This window comes from Charadrius vociferus, unplaced genomic scaffold (genome assembly GCF_000708025.1).
Source record: "Charadrius vociferus isolate BGI_N301 unplaced genomic scaffold, ASM70802v2 scaffold305, whole genome shotgun sequence".
Taxonomy (NCBI): Eukaryota; Metazoa; Chordata; class Aves; order Charadriiformes; family Charadriidae; genus Charadrius; species Charadrius vociferus.
The window spans coordinates 247,646-262,775 of NW_009648473.1; the positions used below are offsets into that span (position 1 = coordinate 247,646).

Genomic DNA, 15,130 nt, shown 5'->3' on the forward strand with positions numbered 1-15,130 from the left:
GGAAGTAAATAAATTAATAGATAAATATGCAAATAAATAAGTGAGTAAGTTTTGGAGAGGATGGTTTCAGCCAGTGCAGATGCCGCGCTCCGGTGCCGTGAAGAAGGAGTGGTTGCGGCCACCCGAGCTGGGGAGCATCTCTCTGGAGGAGGCCCTCGGCACGGCCAGCAGTGGCCCTGGCTGCAACGATGGCCCACCGTGCCCTGGGCTGCACGAACAGGGGCATGGCCAGTTGGTGCATGGACATGGTCATTGTCCTCTGCTCAGCACTCAGCTGTGTAGTTTCCCTGGTTTGGGCACCTCTGGTGGAGGAAATAAACCGGAGCAAGTTCCGATGAGGGCACTGAAGGCACTGAGGTGTGCAGGGCTGCAGCACTGTCCGGCCCTGCAGGCTGAGGGACCAGGGCTGGGTCAGCCTGGAGAAGGCACAGTTTGGAGGCCACCAGTCTGCAGCCCCCCAAAATCTGTGGGTCTGTCATCGAGAAGACAGGGCCAGGGTCTTTGCAGCAATGCCTGGTGGCGAGACCAGACATAATGGGCATAAGATGAATCGAGAGGCACAGGTGAGGAAAACCCTTTTGCTCCTGAGGACAGTCAAGCGGTGGAGCAGGCTGCCAGCCCGGGGAGGCTGTGTAGGCTCCATCCTTGCAGAGTTGCAAGCCCCAGTTAGGACAAAGCCCTGAGAGACCTCGTCTGAGCTCCATAGTGACCCTGCTGCTAGCAGGAAACCTCCTGAGGTCCCTTCTAGGCTGTATTGTCCTATGGTGCTATAATAATAAAATTTAAAAAAAATCCAGCAATAGGGATTTATTTTTTTCCAGTTGAGCTCTATTAAAAGTAGATCTAATTTGGATAATACTGTGAGCTCAAGTGTATCCTTTAATATTAATTCAGCGTGAAATGTGTATGGTTGCTGCACTCAGATCTGAACCTGTTTGTTGGCAAACGAAGCAATAGTAAAACAGCTTTCCCCACTGTGCATGAGTGCGGTCTAAATATTAAAGGACAAATCACTTCCCAAGTCCTTTCAGTCTCTGACATCTCAGCTAAGGCTGCCGGTTAGTACTTGGCCACCCAGTAACCGCTTACAGACCAGCACGGAATCGTTTCATAGAGGTTGTGGAGAGCCACCTTGAGGTAGACCTATGTCTGCTGCAAACCTGCGCCGGACCGAGTCCGGCGGGTTGCACAGAGAGAGCTCTGTATCCTGTCCCCCGCGCTGCTCCCTCGCCTGCGGTCACATCGTCCCCTTACAATCGTGTTTAAACCCAGACCCCAGGGATGTCCTTTCCAGCAATTGGCTGGGAGTCCCCGATCAAGCATGGCTCCTCTGTGACTGTCTATGGCATACGCCGTCTGCTCAGTAGTTTCAGCCTCTCTGGACTCCATAATTTCTGAAGTGCTTCTCAAACTGAGCCACTTCGATGGCTTGCTGTGTTTCTTCTGCTTCCAGTTGTTTTTAGTTAGTGACCCAGGCATTACCACAGGTGACAGCATTGGACCCTGCAGTAATCTCTTAGTCAGCTTCCATTTTAAACTGATGACAACAGCAGGGTCTTCCAGATACATCCAACTTCTCTGAGAACATTTCTCAGGTGGTATCTACAGAGCTCTCAGGACTGGGGAGACAAGTCTTTGTTGCAACCACCAATTCTCAAGCCTAGTGATCTTTTTCACCCTGAGAGCATGCAGAGGCATTCTTGACTTGTAAACCCCCACCAATGATCTGGCACACTAAATTTGCTTGAGCAGGGCATAATTTCTTAGTTTGTTTTCTTTGAAAAACATATGAGAAGTTTTCAGAAAATTATCTCCCAGTCTGTATTCATGAAATGGCAATTATTTCCACTTGTTGGAATCAGTGTAGTGTATGTAGCATGTACTGTTCATTCTGAAAAAGTAAAAACACTTAATACCTCCGCCTTTTTTTTTTTTTCCTTCTAAATATATAACTGGGGAAGAATGCAGAAGAATAGCTGGAGTGATAAATGGCAGCTTTAGGTTTTGTCATGAAGTTGGGTTAGACACACTAAATGGTACATCTCATAGAAGTATTGAAAGGCCCATTTCTGATGTACTACAGTTTCAGTGCATGATGAAACAGGTGGAAAATCCAGGACTGACTCAGAGCTTTGAAAGATGCTGATATTAACTATGACTTCAATGAGTTTCCCATTACAGTGGAAATGAAAGTTACTTGAAATGGATCGAAATTAGTAGGCTAAAGTAATTCATAGTGGATAGCAGTGCATACGTAGTAGTATAACATATATAAGTACCTGAAAAATAAACTGATGTATGAAACCATATTAACACATTAATCCTTTCACGTGCAAGCTTCCGGTTTTGGCTTAATGATGCAGCACCCTGGAGTTAGGGCTTCTTGTCATCACACTTTTCAGTTTGCCTCATTATTCCTGGGTCTCCTAGCACAGATGGCGCATGAAGCATTACCAGACACCTGATCCAGCTTATTTTGAGCCATGGTGTCAACACCAGGCCTCTGATGCAGAAGAGAAAGTTGAGGAAGGAGAGCTGTGCCTGCCCCAGGTCCTGTCCCAATTTTGAAACCTTTGGTGTGTAATAAGCAAACTGAACTTTAGCTGAGGTTGGGCTCCACTGCTTGCTTTCTTGTTCTTTTCCTCCCATGTTTATAATATATCCATGAAAGAAAAGAAAAGAGAAATGAGTCATCCTTTTTGGTTTTCAGCATTCCTGGCCACGAACACCAGGGTAAGGGTGCTGCATATTTCCACCTGAAAGTGGAAGTTACACCCTCCATTGACACAGGACACTTGAGCACATTTAGGCGTACTTAAGTGTCCTCAGTATGCTTATGTGCCAAACACTGAAAAACAAAAGTCAGTTCTGTGAATGAAGCTCAGTATAATCCATGCGTTTGATGGAAACCTGGTGGATCAGCTGTTGAGTGCTTGAAGACATCCTGCAGGTGGGGGCAGGGGGGAGTATCACACTGCAGCAGTGCTCAGGCGTGAGTAAGTGGACTTTGCCGTAATATTTGACAGCAGTGGTATAACGCCAGTGCCACTTAGCCGTGCCTTCCACAGCATGAGGAGGCTCCCCTGCAAACCCTGTTTTTTTACTGGCACCTTTAGGACGGGACCAAAAGCGCCTCAGCCAAACGCGATGCTGCGTTCGCAGTAAAGTTCTGACCTCTGGTGGACATCTGAAGCATTACTGCTACAAAAAAAATCACTAACAGCCCGTTGGCAAACGGTGCTTACATTCGGTTCCTGGTTTGATATCCTTAGTGGTTTTACTGAAAATTCAAAAAAAAAAAAAAAAAAGTAGACGTTGGTGTTTCCTACATGAAGAAAACCACTAAAACAGCGTAATCTTATGAAAAGTCAGATGCAGAGTATCGGGGAAATAATAATACATTTGAACACAACAAAGGCAAGTAATCTAGCATAATATAACAGATAAAACTACAGATAGATTACACTCCTGTATAGGTGGTAATAAACCTGATTTTGTCTTTTTGTAAGGAAAATAAAAATGTATTTCCAACTGAAGAACAGCAGATACCGACATCACCTTTTGGCCTAAATGAGAGGAGACTCAAGCCTTCTACATCAGAAAAGTCATGTGGTAACATGTGGTAACATCAGTGGTAACAGCCAGCCCAGCCACCAGGCTCGTACATTGTTCCAACCTGTCTGGTGCTTTCCTGGCTCATGATGCATTCCTGGACTTCCCATCAGAAAGACCCTTTTTACTAAGATATGCCAGTCCTTTCAGTTTAGATGGATTACTCTCCACCTCAAGTCTTTCCAAATCCATCAGAACTTCTCCTCTTCTTGTTCCAGTCCTCCATCCAGCCCTCCACCTTTGCAGCCCTATTGTCCTCACCCAGCAAGCTTCTTTCTCCAGATATAGCATCTCACACAATAAAAAACAGAAGAAAAAAAAAAAACTGTCTATAAAACCTAGAAGTTTCCCAGCTTCCTTTAAAAATCCTCTGGATAAGCTCAAGCTGGTTTTGTGTTTTCATCAGACCAACAGGTCACCTACATAATCTTTGCATTATTTCTTTCCACTGAACCTGACACAGATGCTGCTGTTCCCTGTGTCTAGTAAACCAGACAGCTCCTTCTGCTCATATACTCTGTTCTGTCACACTTTGGCAACAGAAATACCACCTGACAAGACCAAACATCCACAAACTATAGGGAGCAGGGACATTTAATTTACTGAGGAAGCAGTGAAGTAAGGCTTTTGGTAGCATCTTATTTTTCTAAAAAAATAAACCTGCATATTACAAGTCTTGGTTGAAAATAATGTTGTGGGAATAGAAGCAGTATTCATCTGAATTAAGTGTTTTACTGTTTTGTTAAAAAAAATGAGTGTTCCCACAAATATAACTGAAGTGCTGTAGGATGGACACTTAGTGGGTTGCATAAACCTGATTATTACAGAATATAGTGCAAATGAGCACAAAGCCCTCACTTCTGTCATATTTTTGGGTTTTGAGCGAAAAAGGGCAAAAGCACCTCTTGCACTAATTTTGGTTGTTTGAGATTTTGTATAGACAATGGCACGTGGCATCAAGTAGCCAAAAGAGTTTCTAAGTATTGCTGAATTCACACTGCTAGTGCATTTTTCCTCCTGCAGATACTATTCTTAAAATAAGGCAAGAAACCAGAAATGTTGATCTAATAATAGAGAAGCATCTTTCTAATAATAGATGAATGTTTCTCTCCTGTTCTAAAAAAAAAAAAAAAGAAAGGATTGCTTTAGAGGTTTTACAGAGATGGCCTTTTTTAGTCAACTATTTCCTTTTATATATGTGGAAAGTTGCAAAAGGTAATTTTGAAAACCCACCCTTGGGGCAGGTGAGAGCTCTCACAGAGGAAAAGCAAAGTACTGCAAAGGCCAAGGGAAGGGGCGAAATACTGCACCCAGCAACTCGTACCAGAACTACTCTGTATATTCTGCCTTATTTTGTTTCAATACATGACAGCCCTTATCTGATAATGTAAAAGGATGTCACTAGCTCTGACACCTTGAAACCTGGCATCAGCTAAAACATCAGCCAGCCAATGCAACTGAGTTTTTGGGATCAGGACACAACTGGCCATTCTTGAAACTGGTTGATTGAAAAGGCTCCTTTATCTCCTTCTCACCTCAAAACACAGAGTGCTATTTTCCATAGCAGGTTTATTTTCACTGACACATTTAAACAGAAGTATTCAGCAAGTTCAAGCATTTCTCCTTTTCACAAATGATTTAGCCGCTTAGATTCCTATACTGCATTTGTTTAGCCTTGTGATACCTCCTTTAAAGGTAGTCACATATCATGTCTTCATCGCATACGTGGGCTTCATATTTCAAACAAGACATACATCTCCAGCCCACCTCTGTCCACCAAGAGTCACTAGTGGAGTTACAGACAGAAAAAGGTTTTCTATTCGTGTTTATCATCAACACGACAGTTCTACACCAAGTTATGTTCCTGAGACATCCATCCTAGTGTGCACCACCAAAAAAAAAGGGGGAAGAGGGAGGCCAAAAAACTTATAAATATGCATTGCCCATTCTGTATTCAAACCGTGGTAAGCTGCAAGTGTGCAAAGAATACGTGTCTGGGGCAGCCAGCGACACCCTTGCCAAAATCTGCATAATTCAGACCCTACTGGGAACTGGGAAGCGCAGGTCAAAGCAGCTTATGGGGGTTAGCTGATAGCATGTCAGGAGTCCCTCAGACACATTGGGAGGCATGATGATTTTGTTTGTTTGCTTGCTTGATTTTGGGGTTTTTTGTTTGTTTGTTTTGTTTTTAATTAAGAACTGCTGAAAGCCAGGTTTTCTTGTCAATGTCTTCTTTCTTTCAGACCAAAATCTTATCAGGGCAAATCTTTCAGGATCCTCTCCTGGGAATTCTGTGTGTCTGTAGGTCCAGCAACTGCGACCTGATTGTGCATTCACAGCAGCTCTGACTGGCTGCTGTATGACTGGAAATCCTAGACACATTCACAGCCCATATGCACCATGGCTGCATAACACCCAGCTCAGTAAATCCTACCTTTTCAGGCCAAATTGGACAGATTGTGCATGCATGTTCAACCGAAGTCTGTGTGGCAGGAAGTCTGCAGTGTCAGATTTACTATCCCTGAGCACACACCTTTGTCTGGGAATGCCTGGAAACCTTACTTAGGAGTATGATTTCTGACAGACACTCAAGGTTAGCAAATTACATAAGTGACACTAAAAACTGTATTTGCTAATAATTCAAGCCAGAAGAACAAGGGCAAATCCAAGCATCAAAAATCCTGGCTTCTGATTCTCCACCCACTCAGCACTGCAGCCCTGCGGCTGCTGCCAGAAATAGTCTCAAGACGCACAGTTACAAATAAAACCGGGAATTTCTTGTGATATAGCTGTTTTTCACCCTCACTTACCTTAGTTCTTTCACATATTTTTTCTGCCATATCTGTTAGTGTGCTGCACAGGGGCCCCTCTCCTACAGCAGAATGGCACTACTGAAAAACAGTCTTGTTTTGCTAGCTCTCCAGTCCAAGCAGATGACATTAAAGACTGTTTTGAATGATGACGTTGGCTTTCCCAGTATCAATGGCTCCATGTGGTGTCAAAGGGAATTTTTTAACAGCTGAACATAACTTGATCAGCATAACATTAAAGAATTTGATTTTTATTTTGTTGTGTATTGAACTTTCTTAGAGATGCTAATGAGAACTAAAAATCAAATTCTTAAGATCACTGAAGATCTGCCTGTGTGTTACAGTGAGAGAACACAGTCTTGCCTTAACCCAGATGCTGCCAGAATTATTCATTTCACCGGGTAATTTTGCAGCATGAAGAAATGTAATTCAGAAAGAAGGCAGATGTTTTGCCCTATGTTAAGTGCCTCTCGTATCTCAGCATAAGGCTGTCTGATGAAAGTTTTATTGCAGAGCTGTGCCTAGCTGAGGGAAATAATATGATCCTTCATTAGTTCTTTGCCGTCTTCTGTTGTAGGTGTAACAGAACAGACAACCTGAGAATGCAAACTCAGATGGTCAACTAGACCTTAAATTTGTAACTCTGAGTTTTTCCATGTGCATTTTTCTACCTTAAAAACAAACAAACAAACAAAAAAAACCCAAAAAAAACCCCACAAACCAAAACTATGAGACTGGCTTATATCTAAACAGGTTAGACATGAGAACTGATGGGGATGAGGTTACTTGATCTTGACCCTTTTCTTTAAAACCAACTGAAAGCTAAAAATAACAAAAATCTTTACCAACCTCTGTTATTTGCCGACACATCCCTGTGCATGCCAATTTTCCCTGATCATAAGCATCATCAAATCAGAAAATTTGTATCGTGTCATCTTTGTGATGGTAAAAAAAGAATCAGCTTAAAGCTAGAAAATGGACACACTTTCTCTTTCCTTTTTACCCACCCAAGACAAACAGAGACATTTTCTTTAGATATGAATTAAACCGTTAATTAAACTACTGTGTAATGGTATCTAGAAGTTCAGATTACCTCTTTGAAGTCTTGTTAATCAAATGCTCCAAATGTCATAGTGAGAAGTGAGCCATGAATGAACCCCTTCAAGTAAAATCAAGTTGCACTCTTTGATACATAAGGTTACAAAAAACAAGTGATGACAGTTGATAAATGTACAGAAATATAATCTAACATTTAGATGCAGTCCAGCACTGTATTGGAGAAAGCCAGTTGGAAGCTGTTGATTATGAAATTGCTGCAGTAGGACTATTATTCCTGGCTATCACATTTTACCAGTGAAGAGTTTTAGTCTGTTCGCCTTGAAATTCACTGAGATAGTTTTAACCAATTTCATTAAAATATGTGTATGCCAACTGGCTAAGTTGCCATTGTTTCTCTGTTGTTTTTTACTTTTTAGCCTCCTCATGTTTCTATCTGTAATCCCTTGACATTTTCCCAATACCTCAGTCACTGGGTATGGGATTTTGGACCAAACGCATAAATCACAAGTTTCCCTCTACACATTAGATGTTCATCTCGTGGGGAGAAGAAGTGGGGGCAGGGACACAACTGAATGTATATAAGGCGGGGGGTGGCAGGTAGCCTTCCCTTGAAGGGTGTGTTGTGATTGGTTACTATCTGGGGCATGGGTATGACACTGTTTTCGGAAAGTGTAGATGCCTAAAACCTCTCTGACTATGGTCATTTTGCGTATGACCCTGTATATGACAGAGAGGCAGCGCAGCAGCACTGGTAGATGCTTTTACTGATGATTAAAAATTCAGTATCCACACGAATAGCATAAGCTCCATCAGCTGTGATTTATGCCTGGCCCCTGGCACCTGCTCTGAGGATCAAGTATGTTGTTTGTAATAAAAAAGCTTTCAGTGAAAGATGCAGTGTTCCTCCATGTGGGGACCAGAATGTAGTTTGTCCCTTGTTCCAGCTACCTCCCCTAAGCAGTAGGCAGCAGAGTGTCTGAGAAAGATGTTCTCAAGTCCAACATATACTGGGGTTTGGTGGGGAGTGAGGCTGCCTACTGCCTACATGTACTGGCTGAACAGAGCAGATATCAAGTACTGCCCATGGCAGTGTAGCGTGTAGTTTGAACCAAAGATACGCCCAGAGAGAGCTTCTGGCAGCCCTGGGAATGGAGACTGGGATGTATGAGATCATTGAACAAAGCACCCTCTCCACCACCAGCCCTGGTTTTGCCTAGGCAGAACAGCTACATTTGGTGCTGTGTCCAGTTTTAGGTAGGGGCTGTGCACCCTGGGCTCAGGGCTCAGTTATAAGGAGGCAGATTTGACTAAGGTGGAGAAGCAGCATTGAAAGTCTGAAATTGCTTTAGACATATATCTAGGCAAGAATTCAGTTTTGGGAATGTCCCCAGCAAAAGCTGATTCACATACATGGACAGGCTGGAGGAGTAAGAATTTTGGCCTCCAACTTGCACCCACTCAGTCCCTATCCTTGAGTCATTCTGTGGTTGTGCACCCAAAGCTATGCACAACATCCGTAACTGGGAAGGCAGCACCTTTTCAAAGTCCCAGACAAGTTTATTGAACAGTGACTCCTCTCCTTGTGACCCTGTGTTTGAGAATTCATTTTAGGTCAGAGTATCTCTTTCCCCAGTATGCAGCTCTGCCTCTGTAATTTGTCTAATATTGATAAGAGAGGCCATTAGCAAAGCTCCTTTGGCTTGTGCCTCCAAAGTTTCTGAGAAAAAGATAAGGATGCTAAAGTGGGCTTTCAAGAGTTATCTCAGACAGTGACTTCATCCTCTGTATTTCGGGGTGAGGAATGAATAACATTACCAGCAGACACGCACTGATCTAGTCTCTCATTTAGTATTCTTCAGTAGTCTGCTGAACAGACAAATATGAAAAAGAAGAAACAAAGATCTACCTGCTAGTACAAGAAATGCTGGAAACCAAAAAATACACGTTAACATTTAGGGTGGCGTTCTCATACTAGTCACTTAAAGCAAAATAGTTTAGATGTTTGTTGTCATGTGCAAGATCTTAAAATTTTGGTACTCAGTCCTTTCTGTACTCTGCAACGGACTTGTGTGAAACGGACCTCTAGTGGTTAAACTGGGCATTTCTTCAAATCCTTACTCTGCTGCCAAGTCCTGCATCCCACACTTTCAGGGGTGTCCTCCATTCAGGATCCTGGCTGAGTATTTCAAGATCTAAGAATGCCATAAGATTTTTAGGAGTATAACTCCCCTTGGGTCCAATTTGTGTGGATACAATAGGAGAAAAATGTGAATATCACTTACCACTTATCACTTATCAGTTATTCAGCTTCTGTTTCTGTTTTTCTTATTCAACTCTGTTTCTATTCAGTGTTTAGGATACATACATTTGGAGATGTTGCCCACTCTAAGCTGATTAAGAAAGTTTGGAGATATCGGTACCAACATTAGATAACAATAATAGGACTGAATTTGCAACAGAGATCTTCTTCCACTGCACAGTGCTGTGCAAGGAACAGTCATTATTCACAATCCAAAGCAACTGTAAAACACCTCCCCTGAAAAAGGCAGTTACTGAAGGAGGGAAGTCCAGAAATTATACATGTAGCTACCAAGGATTAGAGAGAGTGCTGGCCAAGTAATCTAGTATTGCAGTGGAAAATGGTGAATTGACTGTAGAATTTGGTCATCCTGTTCTTCAGAAGAGAAAGATTTGTTTGATAATCTGGGCATCAGGGCATCTAACTCTGTCTAAGATGATACGTAACACTGGGCAAATTGGTAAATCTCTCTGTCCCTAACCTACTTCCACATGTGCAAAACAGGATTAGTGGACTGCCTGAATCACTGCATGTTTTCTGTCATTTTAAATCTCTCCAGTTCTTGGATTCATGATAGTGAAGGGAAGATTTGGGGTTTTTTAATTAAAGCTTTCTGACTCTCACAGCTTGAGAGAAAAGCTAGAAGTGAATGAACCATAGAGACTGACATTAAAATTAAAAAAAAAACCCAAACACTACAATAAAAATAATCTGCTAATTTAAGAAACAAATCTTTAAACCAAACTTCATGACTTTTTTTATGGGCCTGACTCATGATTTATTTATTGTTTTTATCACTTGAAGTTGAAAGAGCTCACAATAATGTTGCCTTTCTAAAACTGTTTCTTGACCTTGTCTAGTTAATTTGTCATACGTTTGGACAGAGACAGTCTCTTACAATATAACCACAGCTTCCTTTGTACTGTGATGCCCTGCTGTTAACTGATGCCCTCAGGTGTGACCATAATGTGAATGATAATAACATAGAACTTTAAAACCAAAGGATTCAAATAAAAGGATTTCTTTTTTTCAGTAACAAGGTTATAATGTAAAGGTGGCTGCCAGGTTCAGAGTAAATTCCAGCCTTCATTTGCTAAGCTCAGTTGCTCAACTTCTACGTAAAAAGAAGCAGTCATCATGTTTTCCTCTGAAAACATCTAAAATACCCCTAAGTAAGCCCTCACACTGTGTATACTTATTCTCACTATAATAACATACTAAAAGTTATTCACTTTTCAAATAGAGTTGAGAATTTGGTTTTGGGTTTATTTTTGTTACACCGGGCCTTGAAAATCATGGCAAGGGCAAGTTATATATTCTTTGTTTTTCAGTTGTTATCAATAACAACAAGAAATCAGGCTTCTTGGATGCTCTTCTGCAATAAAATTGTTAATGGAAAACCATCAAAACTTCTATAACGCCACAAGTTAAATCCAATTAGGATCATTGAACACCACCAGCAGCAGTCACTCTTCCTTGGAACTTTTTTTCAGAATCACAGAATCACAGTGTGGTTGAGGTTGGAAGGGACCTCTTGAGGCCATCTGGTCCAACCACCTACTCAAGCAGACTGCCCAGGACCATGTTCAGATAGCTTTTTAATATCTCTCAAGGATGGACACTCCAGCAGCTCTCTGGGCCACCTGTGCCAGTGCGCAGTCACCCTCACAGTAAAAAAGGGTTTCCTGATGTTTGGAAGAAACCTCCCATGTTTCAGTTTGTGCCCACACTCTCTTGTCCTGTCACTGGGCACCACTGAAAAGAGCTGGGCTCCAGCCTCTTTGCACCCTCCCTTCAGGTTTTTATATACATGGATGAGATCCCCCTGAGCCTTCTTTTCTCCAGGCTGACCGGCCCCAGCTTGCTCAGCCTTTCCTTGTATGTTTTAGCAAAAATGTGCTATCTGGTAAAACCAGCTGAACATGTCAAGCTTTTTCCAGCAGTGGGAAACGCAGAACACCAGAGCCCAACAGCTACATGCTGCTTTAGCTACATGCCATCACCTGCAACTTTAAACAATTACATTATCAGCTTCTCTATATTATTTACAAGTGAGAAAATTTTGCTGGCTAACAGTATAAAAATACACGAAAAATATAGATTTGGTAAAACAGAGCACACATCTGTCGTCATCAATACTGGTAATTGTCAGAATTGTGAAGGAAGGGTGTCAGCGTCTGTGTGAAGGAGTACTGTCAGCAGCTCGGCTCCCTCCCTCACATGCCGAAAACGGCTGCTCTCAGCCTCGGCAGCCAGCCTACTTGTCAGCAAAGCTGAGGGTGACTCTAACGGAAAGGCAGCCTTTTGGGTTTTCATTCAATAAAGCTATCACATCGAGGCAGAAGGTCGCCACCGCCTGGCATGGCAGCATCTTCTTCCTCTTCATGCGCTCATGCTGCAGGGGGGGGCTATGATGTCTTTTCTTTTATACTCTCCCTCATTTTCACCAGTGATGGTCCCCCCTGCCCCACTCCTGGTGGGCTGGGCAGTTAAGAAGCTGTCCTGCTCCTGCAGTGATTGCTCCAGACACCTTAGCTTATGTGCAAGTAAGTAACTTCACAGTGGTGACTTCAACAGCACTGCTCACAAGGTGTCACCCACGGATTGCGCTCTTGCAGATTTGCTGAACACAGTTTCTTAAGCGACTTTTGGAAACCTGTGGGAAACCTTCCATTAGCATTGGGTTTTCTCTTGCAGCCATGGCCTAGGCAGGTCATCTGTGTCTCTCAGTGAAACAAGACTGAACGTGTACTTATTGGTCACCACTATGCTGAGCACACCTAAAAAGTTTCCATTGTCATCACTTTCTGAAATTAAATACGAATTACGTACCTCCCTCCTTTATTCTTATTAATTTAGCATCTGCATACAAAGTGGTCAAAATAGTACAGATTTTGCGTGCCTGAGCCTAGTACAATGCTTCACAGAACCAGGAGGAAATAGGGAAACAGATTCCCTGTTTTGCCTATAAAGCCCCTGACTTGCAGAGAGCAACGCCTATGCTGAGGACACCTCTGGCAACCACCTGAAAGAAACTATTACTTTTGAAAGTTGAAAGTAGTCAGGACTTTGGAAGTATGAAAGTGACCATGACTTGGAATGAGAGGACAAGCAACAGCTGTGGCAGCAAATCAGGCATCTGACATCAGCCTGGTTTATACCGTACCGTACTATCACGTTTTAGAATTTAACATAGTATTCCGGTACCTGAAGCCCTGTGTATACAGCAATGAGGGGTATTAAAGCTATCATTACTTTTCGGGATACTGCTTCTTCAGTGATTTCTGTTCATGGGTTAGGTGATACATGAGAGTAACTTGAAAGTACTGTTGCAAAAGGACTGTTTGCAAATGCCTCAGCCTAAGTGAGGATTAAATTCTTGCAGACTCAGGACCTAAATGTTTGTTCCATCACACAGGTTTGGAGTGTGTTTAGCACTGTCCTGGCAATTTTCTGACACATCCATAACAGACACAAAGAGGTTAATAGCATCCCATCCGCAGTCAGACAGTCTCAGATCCCTGCAATTAGATGTTATCATCGCATTTGTGCTTGTAAAATGTCTGAAAGATCCTATGATTTCATTCATTTGCAAACCCACAAGTCTGGTCAAAATTATACTAGAGTAAAACCTGAATAAATATTTGTAATTTTACACAACAGTTAGATGACGATGATGATAATAATAATAATAGTAATAATTAATGAAGCTGAACATTTTACACATTGCTCTTTTTCCCAGCATCAAAACCCAGGAAAAGAACATCTGCAACACTTGAAGTGAAAGCAGAAAAAATAAGTTTCACATTGTATGACTTGTGCACCCTCCTCCCTGAGACACACATTCCCTTGGGTCTCCCACTCTTCCTTCCGCCGCGGCTCGCACCAGTTCCCCCAGCACACATAGAGGCACCAACCTCTTCCAGGGGTCACTGCGCTGTTCCTGGAGTCACTCCACTCCCTAGAGAAACACCACAATACCCTTCCCCCTGATTTCCTGGGCAAACTCATCTCCTGCACATCCCTACTCCTGCCTGCACAGCTGGCCAATGCACTGTAAATGCACTGGCAAGGCACAGACCTTACATCAGCATTCAGGAAATTGAGCACAAAGTTTGTGGCTTGACCAAAAAAAAAAAAAAAAAGTGAAAAAAAACCCAAACAAAAAAAACCACAAAAAAAACCCTCAAGGGGGGGAAAACACATTTCATGTGAATAATGTGAAGACTTGTGTTCTGCTTTCTCATTCAGGACTCTCAGGCAGCAAAACAGAAACAAAATATTTTAAGCTCTCTTTCTCTCTTTTTGCTGACTTGAGAGCACCCTTTGACAGCATATCCCTGTCTGCAAGGCAGAACATGGCCCAGCTCCTGTCATTTATTCAGCGTACAGTATATCCCAGAGTCCACACACAGTCCTGCTGTGTGCAGGTCCTATGGAACATCTCTGGCATACGTCATATGACCAAGAAATAATGCCATTAATGCACTAACACACCTCAAAATTTCACACCATTATTTCAAAAAGAAGCCTCTAGAAGGCTATAAGAAATCACCATTAATTCTTCAGATCAACTTTTCTGCCACAACAAAAGCTGTAACGCATTTCAAGAGCAAAAGGAACAAAACCTCGCAATAATTTGAAGCATTTTCAGGGATGCTTGTGACCTGGAAAGGTCCCTTGCACGGCCAAGCCGCAAGACAGAGTTGCTTTGCCTCCATTCCTCCTGCCACAGTCCTAGGCAATGCCAGACATGAGAGAGATGTTGGGGGAGAAGAGCGGGGCTCGCTGTGCCTTTCTTCTGTGTCCCTGTGTCACAGGGGCCCCACAAGCCTGCGCTGCACAGTCCCCTGCTGACAAACAAAGAGCAAGAGCCAATTCCTTAGTAGCCTGTCTAACTTAACGTCTGCAGCTGGCCCATACAAACTGGACACTGCACGCACACAGACTGGCTTTGCCTGTTGCTGGGATTTGGGGCCATCAGATGGGAACTTATGAGATGAGGAGTTTATTTTAGGCAACCTGAGGCTGGGAATCTGGTCCCTCGTGTCACTTAACAAGAAGCAGTGCTCACAGTCGGGCGTAACAGCCTTCACGCAACATTTCAACTCATCTTCTTATAATGAATTCAGATAATTTTGTTAAACCAGAATTGCAGACAGCCCAAGGACATACCCTAAACCTAAAAATAATTTGCAAGAGTCTGGCTTAACCATTTTGTAGCTGCTTGGGCCAGCAAAGAAAACATTCACGTGACAAAAAGAGCAAGAGAGCTTCTGAGGAAGCCACCTGTAAACAAACTGCCTGGAACCCAAACTCAACGCTATCCCTTGAAATGAGTGTTCATCTT

The 15,130-nt window shown here is 42.7% G+C and overlaps 1 protein-coding gene across 1 annotated transcript in view; it reads right to left on the reverse strand.

Annotated features, from left to right (window-relative positions):
- GADD45G (growth arrest and DNA-damage-inducible, gamma) overlaps positions 1-12,166 on the reverse strand; it is a 15,220-nt gene extending 3,054 nt beyond the window's left edge. Inside the window, exons 1-2 of the mRNA XM_009885668.1 lie at positions 12,042-12,166; positions 213-302 (exon numbers count right to left, since the gene is read on the reverse strand). Coding sequence (XP_009883970.1) covers positions 213-302; positions 12,042-12,166 — 215 coding nt within the window. The remainder of the gene's footprint in view (positions 1-212; positions 303-12,041) is intronic.
- Positions 12,167-15,130: the final 2,964 nt, after the last annotated feature.